This window comes from Anopheles coluzzii, chromosome 2 (assembly GCF_943734685.1).
Source record: "Anopheles coluzzii chromosome 2, AcolN3, whole genome shotgun sequence".
NCBI lineage: Eukaryota > Metazoa > Arthropoda > Insecta > Diptera > Culicidae > Anopheles > Anopheles coluzzii.
The window spans coordinates 122,324,927-122,339,954 of NC_064670.1; the positions used below are offsets into that span (position 1 = coordinate 122,324,927).

The window sequence follows — 15,028 nt, forward strand, 5'->3', positions numbered from 1 at the left end:
GGCACTGCACTGAGAGCGAGCCTAAACAATCTATTGGCGCAGAGATTGCGCCATTCCGGAAATAAACAATCAGGTCTGCAAAAAAACTCGATCGTTCGATTGGGTTTAAAAACGCTCCCATACGACGTTAAGAGGCAGTTACTGTAACGCGGATTGCATAATGTTAGGCGTTTACATACAGATTTCACGCTCTTGTAGAACGCCTGAAAGCTCCAATAAACAGCACGAGTATGCTAGCCATTGACGTGAAACTTTACAAATATATTATCCCAGGTACTTGGCCCGATGGGGAAAGCTTGTCCGTAACGACCAATATATAGTATTCCAACCAGCCACAGGCCACCCTACTGTCCAACGCACACTTCCCGAATAAAGTTGCATCGTTCTGTTTCGGTAGAAGTTTACGTGAAATGAACGCAACGAGCTGTGTTGTTTGCAAAACACAACAAAAAAAGAGTTTTACATTTTTCCGACATTTCACAGAACGGTTGAGCATTGAGTGAACCTATCGAAGCGATTCCACCCATTTGGTGCACCTCGCTCCCTCTCTCTCCCTCTCTCTATCTCTCTCTCCTACGCATTATGATGCTACCCGGGTCGAACCGTCAGTGAACCGATAAATCGATAAATCAATTATTTTTAAATATTTTAACTACCAAATCAAGTACCATGCCGCCCACTTGAAACGGTCGCGTCCTCTTCGCGCTCTGGCCCCCTTAGCATGGGGGAGCCCTTAGTACGTCCTCGTGCGCCGTGCACAATTGCGGCCCTGGGAAAGAGCGAAAGAGTGCGGATACGCCCCTGAGCCATATTTTTACGCTGACACGTTAATAGCCGCAAACGTCAGCACACTGTCCGCCTGTCCGGTGCGCGAGGTCAGATCGGTCAGGCGGACGGAAAAGACACGGACATCCGGACGGCCGGACGGGGCAGAAGAAGGGGAAGGGGAGGCCACATGAAACCTCCAAACCTTTAAATTCGAGGGCCTGTGTTTAATGGAGCCTCACGCCCTTTCCCGATCGAGCAAAATAAGAGCGTAAAACGCGAGACTTTAAAAATAACACAACAAAACCAAGCAGGCAGCGGGCGCATCAACTGCTAATAATTCATTCACTCATTATCATCGCACCGGTGTTTGGTCACGCTGCGCCCCGGGATGGGTTGGCAAAGGGGGGGGGGGGGGTGGGGGGAAAGGGGCCAAAAGAAATAGATACAGAAAAATGGCAGCTGAAAAACAAAAATCGCTTCCTTCGCGTCCTCCGCTTCGTCCACTTTTTTGCGCCATCGGGATCCACCGGTCATACATTTTTGTCAGTGGTCGCCCCCCGATGGGTCGGCTGGTCGGGTGGTGGGCGTTTTCTTTTCTGTCGGACGTCCGTAAAGGACAGGATGTGGTGTTTGGCTTTTTCTGTGCGTGTGTGTGTGCGCGCGCTGTTGTTTCCTTTTCCGTTTGTGTTGTTCCCGGAACGACGACCACTGGCCAGTCAGTTTCTTTCCTTTTTTCGCCTGCCACTGGGAACGGTCCCGTACCGTCGTTGATTAAGTACAAATAATTTATTCTTGTGAAAGCTACTTTACATAATTAATATTTCATTGTATTTTTGCTTTGGACTTTGGCGCTTTCTTTAACGTTAGAGTCACGCGCCGCTCCACCGCACAAGGGCGGAGTTTACGTTTTGCATCATTATTTGTTTGCGTGTGAGTGAGAGAGAGAGAGAGAGACAGAGAGAAAGCAGAGCATAAGTTTTGCTCATTTAATTTATAGTTTCTTTCTTTTGTTCTGGGTTGGTTTCTGTTTTTTTTTCTTCTTTTAATGATATTGCAAAGGGAAATACTTTTAAATCGCCAAAGGGAAGGCGTTAGCGAGTGCAAAAAGAATAGGAAGGGTAATTATATTTTTCCATAGTTTGCATGAAGTTTGCAAAAGCAAGCAAAAAGGGAAATCAATTGCAGAAAGATGGCAAAATGAGAAAATAAAGGAATCCGGTACAAAAACCATCTTTACCAAGTGCCACTGCGAAGCACTGCTAAAAGTAACTACTCAACCAGATGGCGCTGCCTGTTACTACTGCTCCTGATGACTTTCGTAACCGTATTACACGAAGGTGATAAAACCCGGGCACCACTTAATGGGAGGAAGCACACGCATCACCATGCCCCTGGGTTAGCATGAAGACACACACACACACACTGGCACTGAGATTTGCTATTAAACTGTTACCTATACACAGTCATCCCGAATACTGCAAAACGAGGCCAAGCTACAATGCTACAATTCTGTGCCTCCTTCCCCCCAGGAGAACAGCACAGAACTGCAGGGACGAAAAGGGGTTTGGCTGGAGAGACAGTAAAAACTTTCACTGTCTCCCGCTCTCCCATTCCCGCGCTTGTTCACTCTCGTTAATGGTGTAGAAGTTAACCGAGGCTTAATAAAATCATAAAATTAATTAGAATTGACTTTTGCTCTCTGACTTGCTGCCTCCCTGCGCGTAGCTACCACGGGTGAGCCCTCTGGCAAGTGTCCTTGGATGCACACAAACACACACGCGTGCGGGGAGAGGAGAACAGGGGACATGTCGGTGTGTGTGTGTGGTTCAGTTTATGTGCCACGCCTTGGCTGTCGCAAAATGGTGCGGAGAAAGTTTAGCGATTTAGCGACAGTCCTCCCTTGTTCTTCCCCTTCCACTAATCTGCATTCTCGATCGAACGGGGGCAGGGGGAGTACACAGTCACAACCAACACACGTCCCCACCGTTCCACCTTACTTTGCCTGCGTGACATGAGGTGTTAGTTAGTGGTTTGTTTTATGTATTTTTACATTCTCCCATCAAAGCGTCGCAAACGGGGGGACGCTGCTGAAAACGAATGGCACGAAAATAAGATTTTAAAGGGTTCTCTGGAATGAGGAAGCGGAAATGAAAGATGAACAGCACACCACCGTGCGGGAAATATACGAGCAAATGTTTCTTCAATTTTATGAGCTCCGCAAGCGACCGCGGAAGGCATGAGCATTCCGCGCCGGGCCCATTTTTAAATGCTGCTTAAGCTTTTAATTACACTGACTGCGAACAATCGATCGTCCCCAGGGAATGGTTGCCACCGAAACTTAGCCCATAAACCAACCCGACCCAATTTTAGCCTGATTTTGATGATAAATTTCAACCTTGTATTGGAGGGTGTGCCCAACCTGAGGCTGAGGCTTTAAAGGCTTTGGAATGCTATAAATCGGAGAGCAAATATGGAATCAGGAAGCGCAGTTTTATTTCCCTCCATAAATGTGGGTCTCATAAAAGGCAGGAATGGAAATTGCATCAATAATCACCGTTTAGCGCTTGGGAAGGATTCGCTCAACAAGGTACACTTTTAAGTTTGATTATGTTGTAAGGTGTGAAAACTGCAGACTAGAGTCTTTTAATGGTGTTGCCCTTTCGGTGAATTGAATTGGCTGAGCCCCGACCACCGTTTTCTAGCAGCACTTAAACTAAAACATCCGATTGTTGTATCCCGTTTGCTGCTCAATTAGCTGCCGAGAAGCTTGACGGGCAAATAAGCAAACGAGCAATCACCCTTCCCACTTACCTTAACAGTCGCTTCCGGTGGATCCGTTTGCTGCTGGTGCGATAAGAACCGAACCACAATCGACAGCTCCTTGCCTATTTTGTACAGCGAGCGATGCTCTGAAAGTGCAAAAAACGATAACAAAAGTCACTCAAAAGGAGATCCAACAGGCAGACGGACAGGCGAAGTGTTAATCACCAACTGCATTTAAATATCGGGAAAGAGTGAAATTAAATCCACTCCACATCACCACATCGCCACCTGCACTGTGGACGACATCGTCATGTTTGTCTCATTGCTAATGCAACGGGCAACTCGACTCCCGTCAGGATGCTAAAAGGTTGGTCACGACGGTCTCCGCACGAGGGCGTCGTCGTAAGTGTCGCGAGTAAATTGTGCTCGAAAATGGGTTTCCCGCTTTTTACCGGAGGAACTAATTTTCTCGCTCGTTTCACGCGGGCGGCATGTTGTCTTTCACAGGTCATCTCGCGTGGGAAGGGGAGGACAAAAAGGTAGTGGAGTTGGTGAGCAAAATGGCAAAATGGTCGAAAGTATAACCCCGTCAACTGAACCGCATGCTCCGCAGTCCGGTGTGTTAGCGCGGTCACAGTATAAACCACTTCTGTGTCCCGGTGTGTTTCCCGAGGTGCCACACAGCGAGGGAGGGGGTGGGGGGAGGTGAAGTTCCACTCACGGGAATGGATGTTATTCTTGCATTAAACTCTAATTAAAGCCTTGAAGCATTATCCATCGCTCATTAGGCAGCGGTGGGTGGGGGATGAGGGAAGGGTCCAGCAGGGCAAGCCGTTGTTAGCTGGTTGGTTGGTTAGGTTGGATGTGGTTTACCCGGACCGAAGTCGACGGGATGATGCGCTCTAACCTTTTGCTGGAGGTGCGTTTTTGCGACCGTTCCGAGTGGACCGACAATGTGCCCGGGCTCAGAAGACGGGTCGGACACAAGGACACAAGCATAGTGCGGCATTGTTGAAGTTGAGTGTCTGTGTACGGTGGCCACTCAGCCAGCCCGACACCCGCTACACACGGAAGCTACACACAGCCGAAGCGGATCGAACGACCCCAAAACCCGGACCCGAACGAGCCGGATGCGGGCGATTTGCATATTATAATGAAAATTGAAATCAATATAATTATTTTTTCATTATTTTGCACACTGCACGCCATTTTGCTGCCCCCGTTTGCCTCACTGTGGCCAGCGAAGAAAGGGGTTTGTACGGGGGAAATGGAACGGGTTGCGGTGCTGATCGGTTAAGAATTGTTTTAAACTCGACCACAATTTGTCTGCAAAGGCTGCCCAAACGCCTTTGGGCACAAACAAAAAGGACCAGGACATTTAGACACGGATGTCTGGCTTTAACATCGAAAAGAAGTTATAATAAGCTAACTGATCAAGTTAATACAATTTGTACAGCATAAAAACATCGACTTAAATCGGTTTAAAAGCATTTTCCCCGCCAAAAAAAAAGGAAACACTAAGAACGGTTTCACACCAAGCGCTAAATAAACAAAGCTAAAAACTCCATTAGCCTTTGTGTAACAAGCAATGAAACGGAAATTAATAGTTATTTCCATGCAACCCTTTCGCCTGGAACCGTGACCGAGCTTCTCTCCTTCCGGGCATGACTTTCGATTGATCAAAACGCCCCGATAGCGACGGAAAACTGTTGAGCAACGGCGAGGACTCTCCCTCCGAGCAACTATTTGTCGTTGTCAACCCGAAGGATACACCCAAACCATGTTGTTGTTTTTTTTTTCTCTCTTTTTCGTTCGTTTGCCGCAAGTCGATTAGGTGACTATTTTGCTGAGGTTTACCCTCAAACCCACTGGGTCCCGCAGATGGGCCCATTGTTTTTAACTATAATGATACCGAAAAATAATATTAAGAACCAAAAAAACAACTACGGAGCCCCGTACCCAGACAACACAAAATTAATGATCGCGTTCGAAGCGTAGTGGTGCAATTCATTGTCCTTCTAACTTTCACGCAATTCCGGGAAATTGAGTTTCCCGAACCCGGCCTGCGAGTGCTTTTTAGTGGAATTTCACTTCCCTCCCCCCGGGCTCAATGTTTTTCCAACCGAACGCACGCGGACCGGACTAAGTAGGCATTATTATTAACCTTCCGACCGTGACCGATGTTAATTGCGGGTACCAGGGCCTCCAAAATGAAGCCATCATCGTCTGTCGCTAGCAGGCTAGCACCCGGCGAATATCGTCGTTGCGATGGCCTTGCCTCTAAGACCCTCTTTGGTCACCGGGAGGGTAAGGCGAGCGTAAATATTTTTCATTATTATTATTATGAATAATGCTGTCATTTTTGTAGGGTTGTTGCATCGCTTAATCGTGGTTGGGTCACGGTGGCCCACGGATGAAGTGTAGCGGGTGGCAGTTCACCCAGTCGAGAAGGGCTTGAACCCGAATACTTTTTTGGTGGTAAGACAGATATTGACATCGATTAATGTCACCTGTCAGGCGGGGTTTTGGATAAAATTCGGGAAGGAACTGGCTGACACTAACACCGGTTGTTCCACGATTGATGATGATGGGTATGAAGGCTACCTTCACACCTTGGTCTGTGATGAGTTGGACATTAAAAATGTAGGTGCGCCCAATAAGTAGCCGCCAGCGAACGTATCAGCTTACCTGGTCCCAGCGCTCGAAGTTTGTTCGTCAACTCCAGACAGAGAAATTGTACCGTTCTTAGTGGATGGAATTGAAACAGTTTACTGTCTGCCTTTCGGTTCGATGCTTCATCCTCTGCATGTAGCCCGTTGTTGTTATCGACGGAAGAGCAATCGGTAAACTCGTCACACTCTCTAGCTGGTTGTCGATCCTGAGGAGTAATAAAGAGAAAAAGACGATTAGTCCCGTGTAAGAGCAAACTCTGCAGTGGCTACGCAACGAAAACAAATAAAAATAGTCAACGCAGATTGATGGTGTGGATTAGTTTTCGTTCCGAGGTCGATGGCAAAACCATCTCCACCGACAAAAAGGAGAATTATTTGTGTGTGTATGCCCGTGTCGCACTAAAAACATTAGCTCATCCCTCAGCAAACACGGCTAATCCCTTTCGCCAGGCGCATAGATTCTATTCCTGCTGGGGGTTTTCCCTCAAAACGCCTTCCCCCTTCCTGCCTGCGTATTGGAATGTGAAAATTGGAAAAACATTCTAAAGAAAGGGACAGACCGAAACACCAAAGCGGAGTGGTGGTAAAAATTTGGCAAACAAGGTAAAAAAAAGCATCATCCTTTTCGATGAAGGTACGCCAGGTATCCTCGAGTCGCTTTTGCGCAAAACCCTGTGTTACCCAAATAACAGTTAACGAAATCATCGTTATCTCGTTACAGACCGGGGCGACATTTTTGGACGCCCGCTCGTCTGCCCTCCCTATCGGCTAGTTTTTGGGGCGGCTGCAAAGTTAGTGGAAAGAATAATCGCACCGGTAAGGATGCGGGAGCCTTACCTTCCGCTGTCCGCTGACAGCCGGGAGAGGATGAGCCTGGGACAGCATTCCGGACCAGGACGGCGGTTGACGGTCCTGGCATTCCACGCTCGTCTGTCCAATGCCGTCCCGGTGATTGACGTTATCTGCGTCGCCCCGACCTTCCCGTATCGGGCCGGCACTCATCTCACCGGTGGGCGGTAAAGTGGGCAGCGGGGTTGGAGTATGTTTCCCACCCTGCGCGTCCCACCGACAATCCACCCGTGCCCGTCCCGGGCGGGCCGACGTATCGGGCCGGCGTGACGGACAGCAGCTCCGCACGAACTTTTGCTGCTCGCTTGCGTGCGCTGGCTGCTGGGGGCGGGGAAAGGGAGCCACCGGACCGGCTGCGGGGTGACGCCAAACGGGACGCTTCGTCATCCCCACGGCACCACCACCACCCGGTCTTTGGGGCGTTTTTCTAGCCCCAAAAGCTCTGTTGCCGATCGATTCGGGCTTCGATTGCGGTTGCTGCGGGGCACCGGCGGCGGGACAGGAAGGATCGGTTGAAGCAACCGCAGCAACACCGGTAGCAGCAATATTGGTTGCGGCCAGCTTGTGGGCCGGTATGTTTTGCAAAAAGTCGGCACACTTTTTCACATAGTTCGGGTTCATTATGCCTGCGTTGGGCGTTTGTCCTGGAAGTGGTTGTGATTGGGCTGTAGAGAGCCGAGTGGACCGATGTATTATTGTGCTGCTTGCAGTACGGCTGGTCCTTCCGTCCGGGATCTCACTGTTGGTGACAGGTTTTGGGCTAGAAAGCAACAAAAAAAACAGGAATAAATACACTGCGTGTGTCGGTCACACCAGCCAACCCGTGTCGGATGCCCCCGTGGGGATGTGCTCGGGCAAGCGGCAATTTTATTAGATTAAAATCAAACCTGCCTGCAGCCGACCGAGTTGGGTTTGTTTTGATTGCGCGCACATCCGTCAACAAGGACTCGAAATTTCTTTTCCAACTCACGTCGCTTTTTTGCGTCTCTCCAAAGCAGAACAGTGCCGGGTGCAATTTTTAGTAAACCGGAATCATCTGCCCAAATCTGTAAGGCGTAAAAAGTACAGCACATAATCGTGTTAAAAAAGATTGTTTTTCTTTTTCGGGGCACTATCCCATTAGCGCACTGAAACAATACTCACGTACGGGTTGTTGACCCACAAACAACGGGAAACTTCTTTTCAGGACAGCGATTTTTCCTACTTTCCAGACGCACGCACTATTCGATTGACAAAGCCTACTCAAACACTGACAAATGAGACAACTGTCAACCCGTGACAAGGTAGATAGAAGAAAACAAAGTCGAGATGATTAGAGAGCTGTTTGTAGCGGGAAAAGACAAAACACAATCGTTCTTATCAGTGTCGTACTGTCCCGTGTACCAATTTGACTTACCTACACACACAAACACACGCGCAGGACGATTTTTGAGTACTTTTTTCGGTGTAGGTTCAGCTCGTCCACGGCGAAGGCAGATGACGCGCGCCTATTTCGGGGTTGAGATGTCGTAAAAATAAAACTAACAACTCGACACTTTGCGTTGATGCGTCGTTTTGGTGGTGGTGTTCTGTGTTCTATCTGCGTGCGCGTGTAGCAAGATTTTGTTGGCTCGTTTTCGCGGCCATAAAAACGTAACCGAAATAATGAAGCACATTTATTACAAGTCGCGAGCAGTGGCGGGTGATAACAGAGTCTTAGGGACCGTCACTAGAATCACCACGCACCGTATAATCATTACGACTGCCGCCCCCGTCCCAGAACGCCCCCCCCCCCACTCCGTGGTTGGTGAGATGAGTTTCGCTAACGATATTTTTCTTATTTTCGGTGCTTCGGATGTCCGGATCGTCATGAAGCGACAATTCCTATTAAACCACGCTCGTTGATGAAATGATCCCATAGTTCCACTAACGGTCCCCCCTGGGGGAGGGGTGGAGGGGATGGATTTTACATGACATTTCAAACGCCACCAGCAGCTGACTGTGGGAGCAAGCGAGAGAGCAATACAGCAGGAGCGCGCGCGTGAGCGGCTCAAAATCGTTCGCTCAGAGAGCGGCGTAGCTCGCTCGCTCGCTCTCTCTGTCTCACTTGTTTACGCGGTAAGCATCTCACCTGTCACTTCGCGATCAGCATCCGCGGTGTGTTGTTGGCGTTAGATGTTTGTGTCCCATACTTCTTCGTTCGATCGGTTTATTTCGACTGTCTTTGCGTAGTAAAAGTGTACGAAAGCAAAGGTAGAAGGCCGTAAACAAAAATGCGCATTTTGCTTGTCTTAAATCGTCCTACGGAGTAGCATCTTTCTAGAAGCTTTGTAGGTCAAACCGTGTTTGCGTGGCGTGCGTGTGGCGAACGAATCGAAATGCGTGCGTGTGTTGTGTTTTGATCGATTGTTTGCTGCGCGCGAGAGCGTGTGTGTGCGTGACCGTAGACCGGTTTGACGAGCTATTCGCGATCGAACCTCATGTGTGCGTGTTTTTGTGAGCGTTTTTATGTGTTTTTTGTACAGTGCTCGTTGGTGTGTGACGATCATATGGCTTTCTCGTGTTTGTGTTTTTGCTTTTGCCCGCAAATGCACTCCGTAAATGTGAATTGTTGCATCACATTACACAAACCGATCTGGGGGAGCGGAATTTGCAGTGTAGATTATAACATTCTTCACAGAAGCACGTGGGCGTGATGTGACTCACAGTGTACCACACTAGCCTTCATCTTATCGCAATACCAAGAGGCGTCGAATTAGCATCATCATTGAGGGCAACAAGCGGCTCATTATCACATTATCTATTGCTGTACGAGACAGAGTTTTGATGAGATACTTGTGAGAAGAGCAAAATCTCATTCCCTTGTGAACGTTGCAGTATGAGCAAAGAAGCGATTTGTCGGTCTAATTTTAGGTGAGAATGATTTATGCGCTTTGTTTATTTGTTGGGAAACCCCACTCTTTGTTAAACAGCCACATAATCAAGTTATAACTTACTAAACGATACAATTTAATAAGTCTGTAATCTGTAAATAAATCGGCACGCTACTCGCTGATAACATCATTAACATGCACCAATGCATTATGCTGGTCGTCGCTTAAACGATAACGACAAAGTACTCACACAATCTAACAACTACCCCGTTTGATAGAAGCGATCATTCTGCGTTTGATGTTGCACTAATTAAGCAATCGGGGTACATGATGGGGCATGGTGCAAGTAGTAGTAAGAAAGACACTTGAAATTATCTGCCGCCGACACACGGGGCCGGTACGATAATGATGGATGGGCGATTACTACACAGCGAGCACGTGTCCCAAGCCCAAGCCACCATTCCGTATCAACAAACAACAATGGACATGGGGAAGATTGTGTCACACGATTTGTCTAAAGATGGAAGCGCGTTGATCGTTCGAGAGCGGCGGATGTAGAAGCGACCGTGAACTTGTGCAACGATAACGAGTCGAGTTTCAGTTACAGCGAGAAGTTGGGTGAGAAGAATGGAGAGAAGTACACACTAACAAATTGTATCATTTAAAGTAAATTTAATTACTTAAACGAGCACAATCTATTACTGCCATCTTAATGAGCAATACTCATTGTCAGGTTTCTTTGCACTTTTTTGTTACCAATTTATCATCGAGCGAGTATCTTTAATTGCGCTCCATTAAACGCGTTGATGCATTTATTGCGCGAAACGAGGAAAAAACAGCTAAATAATGCATCCTGTGTGCATGAACTGTCCACCCTAATAATAATGTGACAAATGTGTGCCCTTCATTATCGGTTGCTGTTTAGTCGGTCGTTAATTTTCCGGCCCCGCCGCTCCCAGGCACACATCGCGACAAAAATCGAAGTGCACAGAGCGATATTAATTTTATTGTCACCATCTTTTGCAACGTTTTGCCAAACGTTTGGACTGCAAAATGCAAATGTGTTTCGAACGAAATCATTCAAAATTTTCAAAGCTTCCCTCTCGTTCTTGGTTTTTTCTCTCTTCCTCTCTCTTTATGAAATCCATAACATCCGACGGGGGGTAATAACTTTTCCATCATCCGCCCGTTCGATTAGCCCTTCGAAGGAACGTGCAGCTAAGTAGGCGGTGGTGGTTGGCAAATTTTCCCCGAAAACAGGTGGTCGATATTTAACACAAGGCGGCGGGCACAGTCTGTTTCTCGGGGCCCTTGACGATCCCGTGCCGGTTGCCTCTGCTGCTGCTGTCGAATTATTGGAAAAGTTTATTAGCATGTTTAATTATTTATCGAGGTAGTCGCTAAATTGTGCAGGTCGACTGGCTTGTCGCCATCTTTTGCGCCAGCATCCCCTGTGTGTGTTGTGTGCTCCCGCCCTGGAATGGGGGGAAATTCTGCAATCTTTCCCGACCGCTTCACCATACCCATCGCCCCGGGTCGCTAGATTGAATTAAAATTATGCGGCTTCCGGCGGTGGCGGCTGTTCGGAAAAGCGGCTTTTCGGTTGGTACGCTGCTTCCAACACACAAACACACACACAGGCCTGATCATTGAACGCGGGAGTTTGGAGCGCGTGGCTGATAGACCGACCGACCGAGCCCGATGCAAGCTACAAAACCGGCAGAAATTATTGATTAGTGAAGCTCTCACGTGCAGCTTTGGAGCCGTTGGGTGTAACAGGGTCCTGCAGTGTAAAGGCCCACGCTTAGCAGCGCACGAAACGTACGCCATACGGGGGCTGCGGGCAAAGTTTTTGCGCGAACCGAATTTGTGTTAGAATAATTTCTATTTATTCGCGTGATTACAGTTGGTGCGCGTGCGGAGCGAAAAGGGGCTCCCGAGTGATGGAAATAATTCCGAATTAGATAGTGTGTGTGTGTGTGTGTCACGAGGGAGGGGTAGAAATTATTTCACTTAAGCTTTATTTACTTCGAATTCAGTAATTTATTGCTTCGAATGAAATTTCCGCTCGCGCTGTTGTAGCGCATTTCCCCCCCGGCGAGCTGTTTTTCGCTCCAAGGCTCAACGCTGGAGCGTGTGGTTAATTTCCCACGGCATTTGTGACACTGCAGATGTATGTCAGTGTGTGTGTGTGGGTGTGTTAGTTTCCTCCCAATCCGTTGCCTCCTGAATGCCAGCCCCACAACACAGGGCAGATTTTGGCGTATCCTGCCCGATCAAACCGTGCTCAACGGCGGAAGTGCTTAGGAACTTCCGATGGGAGCCTCATTACAAGCGGCACCTGACACACCTACCACCTCCCTTCAGTGCTGCACCGTTTAAGCCGACTGCCGGGCGCAAATTTTATGTGCATACGATAATGACTTTCGAATTAAGTATCTTCTCGGTTGCCACTTCGGTCCAATTACCACTCCGATCACTTCCAATTACCGTACGTACACACACACACACACACACACACACACTCACACAGGCCACGTAGCGTGTTTTTGTGTCGGTACCGAGTCGATGGAAAAGTGAGTTATCGTGGTTTTGGTAAGCGAATTTTACGAGGGTGGATTTTGTGAATATTTTCACTCCCCCCCTCGCAGCAAAATGCCTACAAATCAATAGCGAATTGTTTGCTGTTGCTCTCGTGCTGATTGCACACATTTGGTGGGGGGGGGGAGATGGTCGTAGTTGTTGTGTTTTAAAGATTCTGCGAACTATAACCAACGGTGAAATGATTTACATGATGAAAATTTAACACCAAATAGCAATAAAACGGACAAGAATGCATTTATTTGCATGTCATATGGGACTTACATGAAGTGAATCATCAAAACGGGAGATTTTGCACCATCAATTGGCTTTGTTAATTCAATTGTATGAGTTACAAATTTTTCCCGGAAGCCGTTTGCAGGTGAAAAACATTCCAATGAATATGTACTGGATCGAAATTGCTGGCATGACCTTTTTACCACCCATTAGGATAGTTTGCATAAATGTTGGAACTCTGTTGGCAGGTGGGGCATGTGTTTATTGGAAAAATACAAGATAATTTTTTTTTTAATAGGTCAGTGTTGATGGAATGTAAAATAACATTGCAATGTTTATCACAACAACGATAGAAAATTCCAATGCGTTGGGACTGATTTTCCCTTTCGCAGAATTTCCCTCCTTACACAGTTCCGCACTTGGAGTCCCCGTTGGAAGGACGACTGTTTTCGTCCTATCAATAATGTCTGTAGCCTTTAAATTTTATGCCCCTCGGTTGTGGCGGAGAGGGATGGAAGAAAGGTAGACGCTGCTCAACGATTCTTAGTGTTTACGACTTTGCTAACGACTCTGGCTCGAAGTGTGGTGCCGGTGCTCGAAATCGTTTGCCGATGATCGGTTACGAATGCTGCAGGTCCTCCTCTCCACCCGAAAAACAGACAGCAACAACTGGGAGAGAGCGAGGAAAAGGGGCTCACGGCGCTAATGGTTCGTAATAAATAGGTAGCAAAACTAGTGCTTACCAATGGCTGTTTGTGTCTGTGTTTGTGTGGTCCTGTGGAAGCACGGTGTAAAGTTTCTTATCTGGCCATTTTAAGCATGAGCGGTCTGTTGTTTATGGCCACATTTAACCACCCGACAGTTAAGGGCAGCGGTTGGGTTGTTTTTTTTTTTTTTTGGGATACGAGAGAGCGAAAGAAAAGTACAAGAAAAGAATTATTACCTTCAATCCACTGGTGGAAGTGGCGCGGGCGAAGATGCGCTCGCCTATTAGCGTAATTGATAACATTTCAATACACGCGCTGTTGCCTCAATTCGAGCAAGCGCAACGGAGCGGAAAAGTTTAGTACCCTTTCAGCATAATTGCAGTCCGGCTCGGGTGGACGATATCTTTATTAAAAGAGGAAGCACTTGTACTTGGTGGTTGCGTCCTCGTGTGTGAGGTTTCCTCCTTGGCGGAGGAAAGGCACAACAATGAGCCACTTTATTTATCGGCGCGCATCAGAACAAAACCCTTTTTCGGGAATTACATACATTATTATTTTATTATAGGCCGGCGGCCCTCCCCCCCCCCCCCTCGGCACAACTAACCCCTCTTATCGCTAGCACGTGGCTTTAGCTCTCAGCCGAAGCAACGACTCTCTTCCCTGGGCAGGTGAATCCAACCCACACAAACGTGTAGCGACCGTCCGGCGTAGAAGCGAAACACCAGGGAAAGCTCCGGAAACAGCTAGTAATGCCCGGCTTTGGTCGACCTATGCAAACAATCGCTACCGGAAGTGGGCGGAAAGCCGTAGCCCGAAAAAAAGAACTTGCCCTTTGAAGACTTACAGTAACATTGGTGTTGGTGTAGAAGGCGAGGGATAAGAGTCAGAAAGTCGTGTTTCGTTTGCGCCACTGCTGCTTTAAGGGTAAAATCATTCGCCACACGGTGAGCGTTTGGCGTACGCTTGCATACTTCTAGGCGCATTTCCTTTGCTTGAGTGTTCGGAGCAGCGTGGTTGCTATGACATTTTCACCCTCCAGCTGTCATAAGTTGGGGCGGAATGAGGGGCCAAAAAGATTTGAAATAAGATCTGCAGCAGCATCTTTGGCTTTTTGTTGTTGTATTTTTCTTTTGTTCTGGTTGCCTAAAACCGCTTAAAGAAAAGTGGTAGAAATGCTCCGTGGGGTTCCTATTTTGTAGTCCGCTTTGGTACGCCACCGGGGAAACGGTCACAATGGGCGATGCAATCTCGCGAATGCTGCGGCAGCCGGAAAGGCTGTGGCTGTACGGGTTTGTTTGAAATTGGTAGGAAAAGCTTATTATCGGACTTTCCCGGGCCACAGTCGCACACAGGGACAGTACTGTGGGCTTGGTTCCTTCCTTTATGAATACCAAATGAAGCAGGAAGCTTAGCACAGGCAGAAAAGATATCTTCCATTTTATTCTATGACTTTCCCATTGACCGGAAGGCAGGGCGGAAATTCAGCTTTTTTTGGAAGTGAGCTGAATATGGAACAAGCTTTTGCGCCGAAAATGCTCCTCTCGCAGGCGTAGATGATACGCAGCACGTAGAAAAACGATCACTTTTGGTTCCTCTCTTT

At 47.8% G+C, this 15,028-nt stretch overlaps 2 protein-coding genes across 29 annotated transcripts in view; one reads left to right on the forward strand and one right to left on the reverse strand.

The window, feature by feature from the left end:
* LOC120949833 (uncharacterized) overlaps positions 1-8,218 on the reverse strand; it is a 40,945-nt gene extending 32,727 nt beyond the window's left edge. Inside the window, exons 1-5 of the mRNA XM_040367386.2 lie at positions 8,196-8,218; positions 7,944-8,098; positions 7,041-7,812; positions 6,220-6,409; positions 3,580-3,677 (exon numbers count right to left, since the gene is read on the reverse strand). Coding sequence (XP_040223320.2) covers positions 3,580-3,677; positions 6,220-6,409; positions 7,041-7,673 — 921 coding nt within the window. The 5' untranslated portion in view covers positions 7,674-7,812; positions 7,944-8,098; positions 8,196-8,218. The remainder of the gene's footprint in view (positions 1-3,579; positions 3,678-6,219; positions 6,410-7,040; positions 7,813-7,943; positions 8,099-8,195) is intronic.
* LOC120949832 (glucose transporter type 1) overlaps positions 1-15,028 on the forward strand; it is a 176,955-nt gene that overhangs the window by 65,228 nt on the left and 96,699 nt on the right. For 15 of the 28 annotated variants that reach the window (XR_005751072.2, XR_005751074.2, XR_005751071.2 and 12 more), the window contains exon 1: positions 9,154-9,284. The exons of 10 other annotated variants lie outside the window; for them this stretch is intronic. The gene's annotated coding sequence lies outside the window, so the exon portion shown is untranslated. Of the gene's footprint in view, positions 1-9,153; positions 9,362-9,385; positions 9,945-15,028 lie in introns of those variants that run through there. 3 more of the 28 variants (XM_040367369.2, XM_049605446.1, XM_049605456.1) reach the window with 3 other exon arrangements.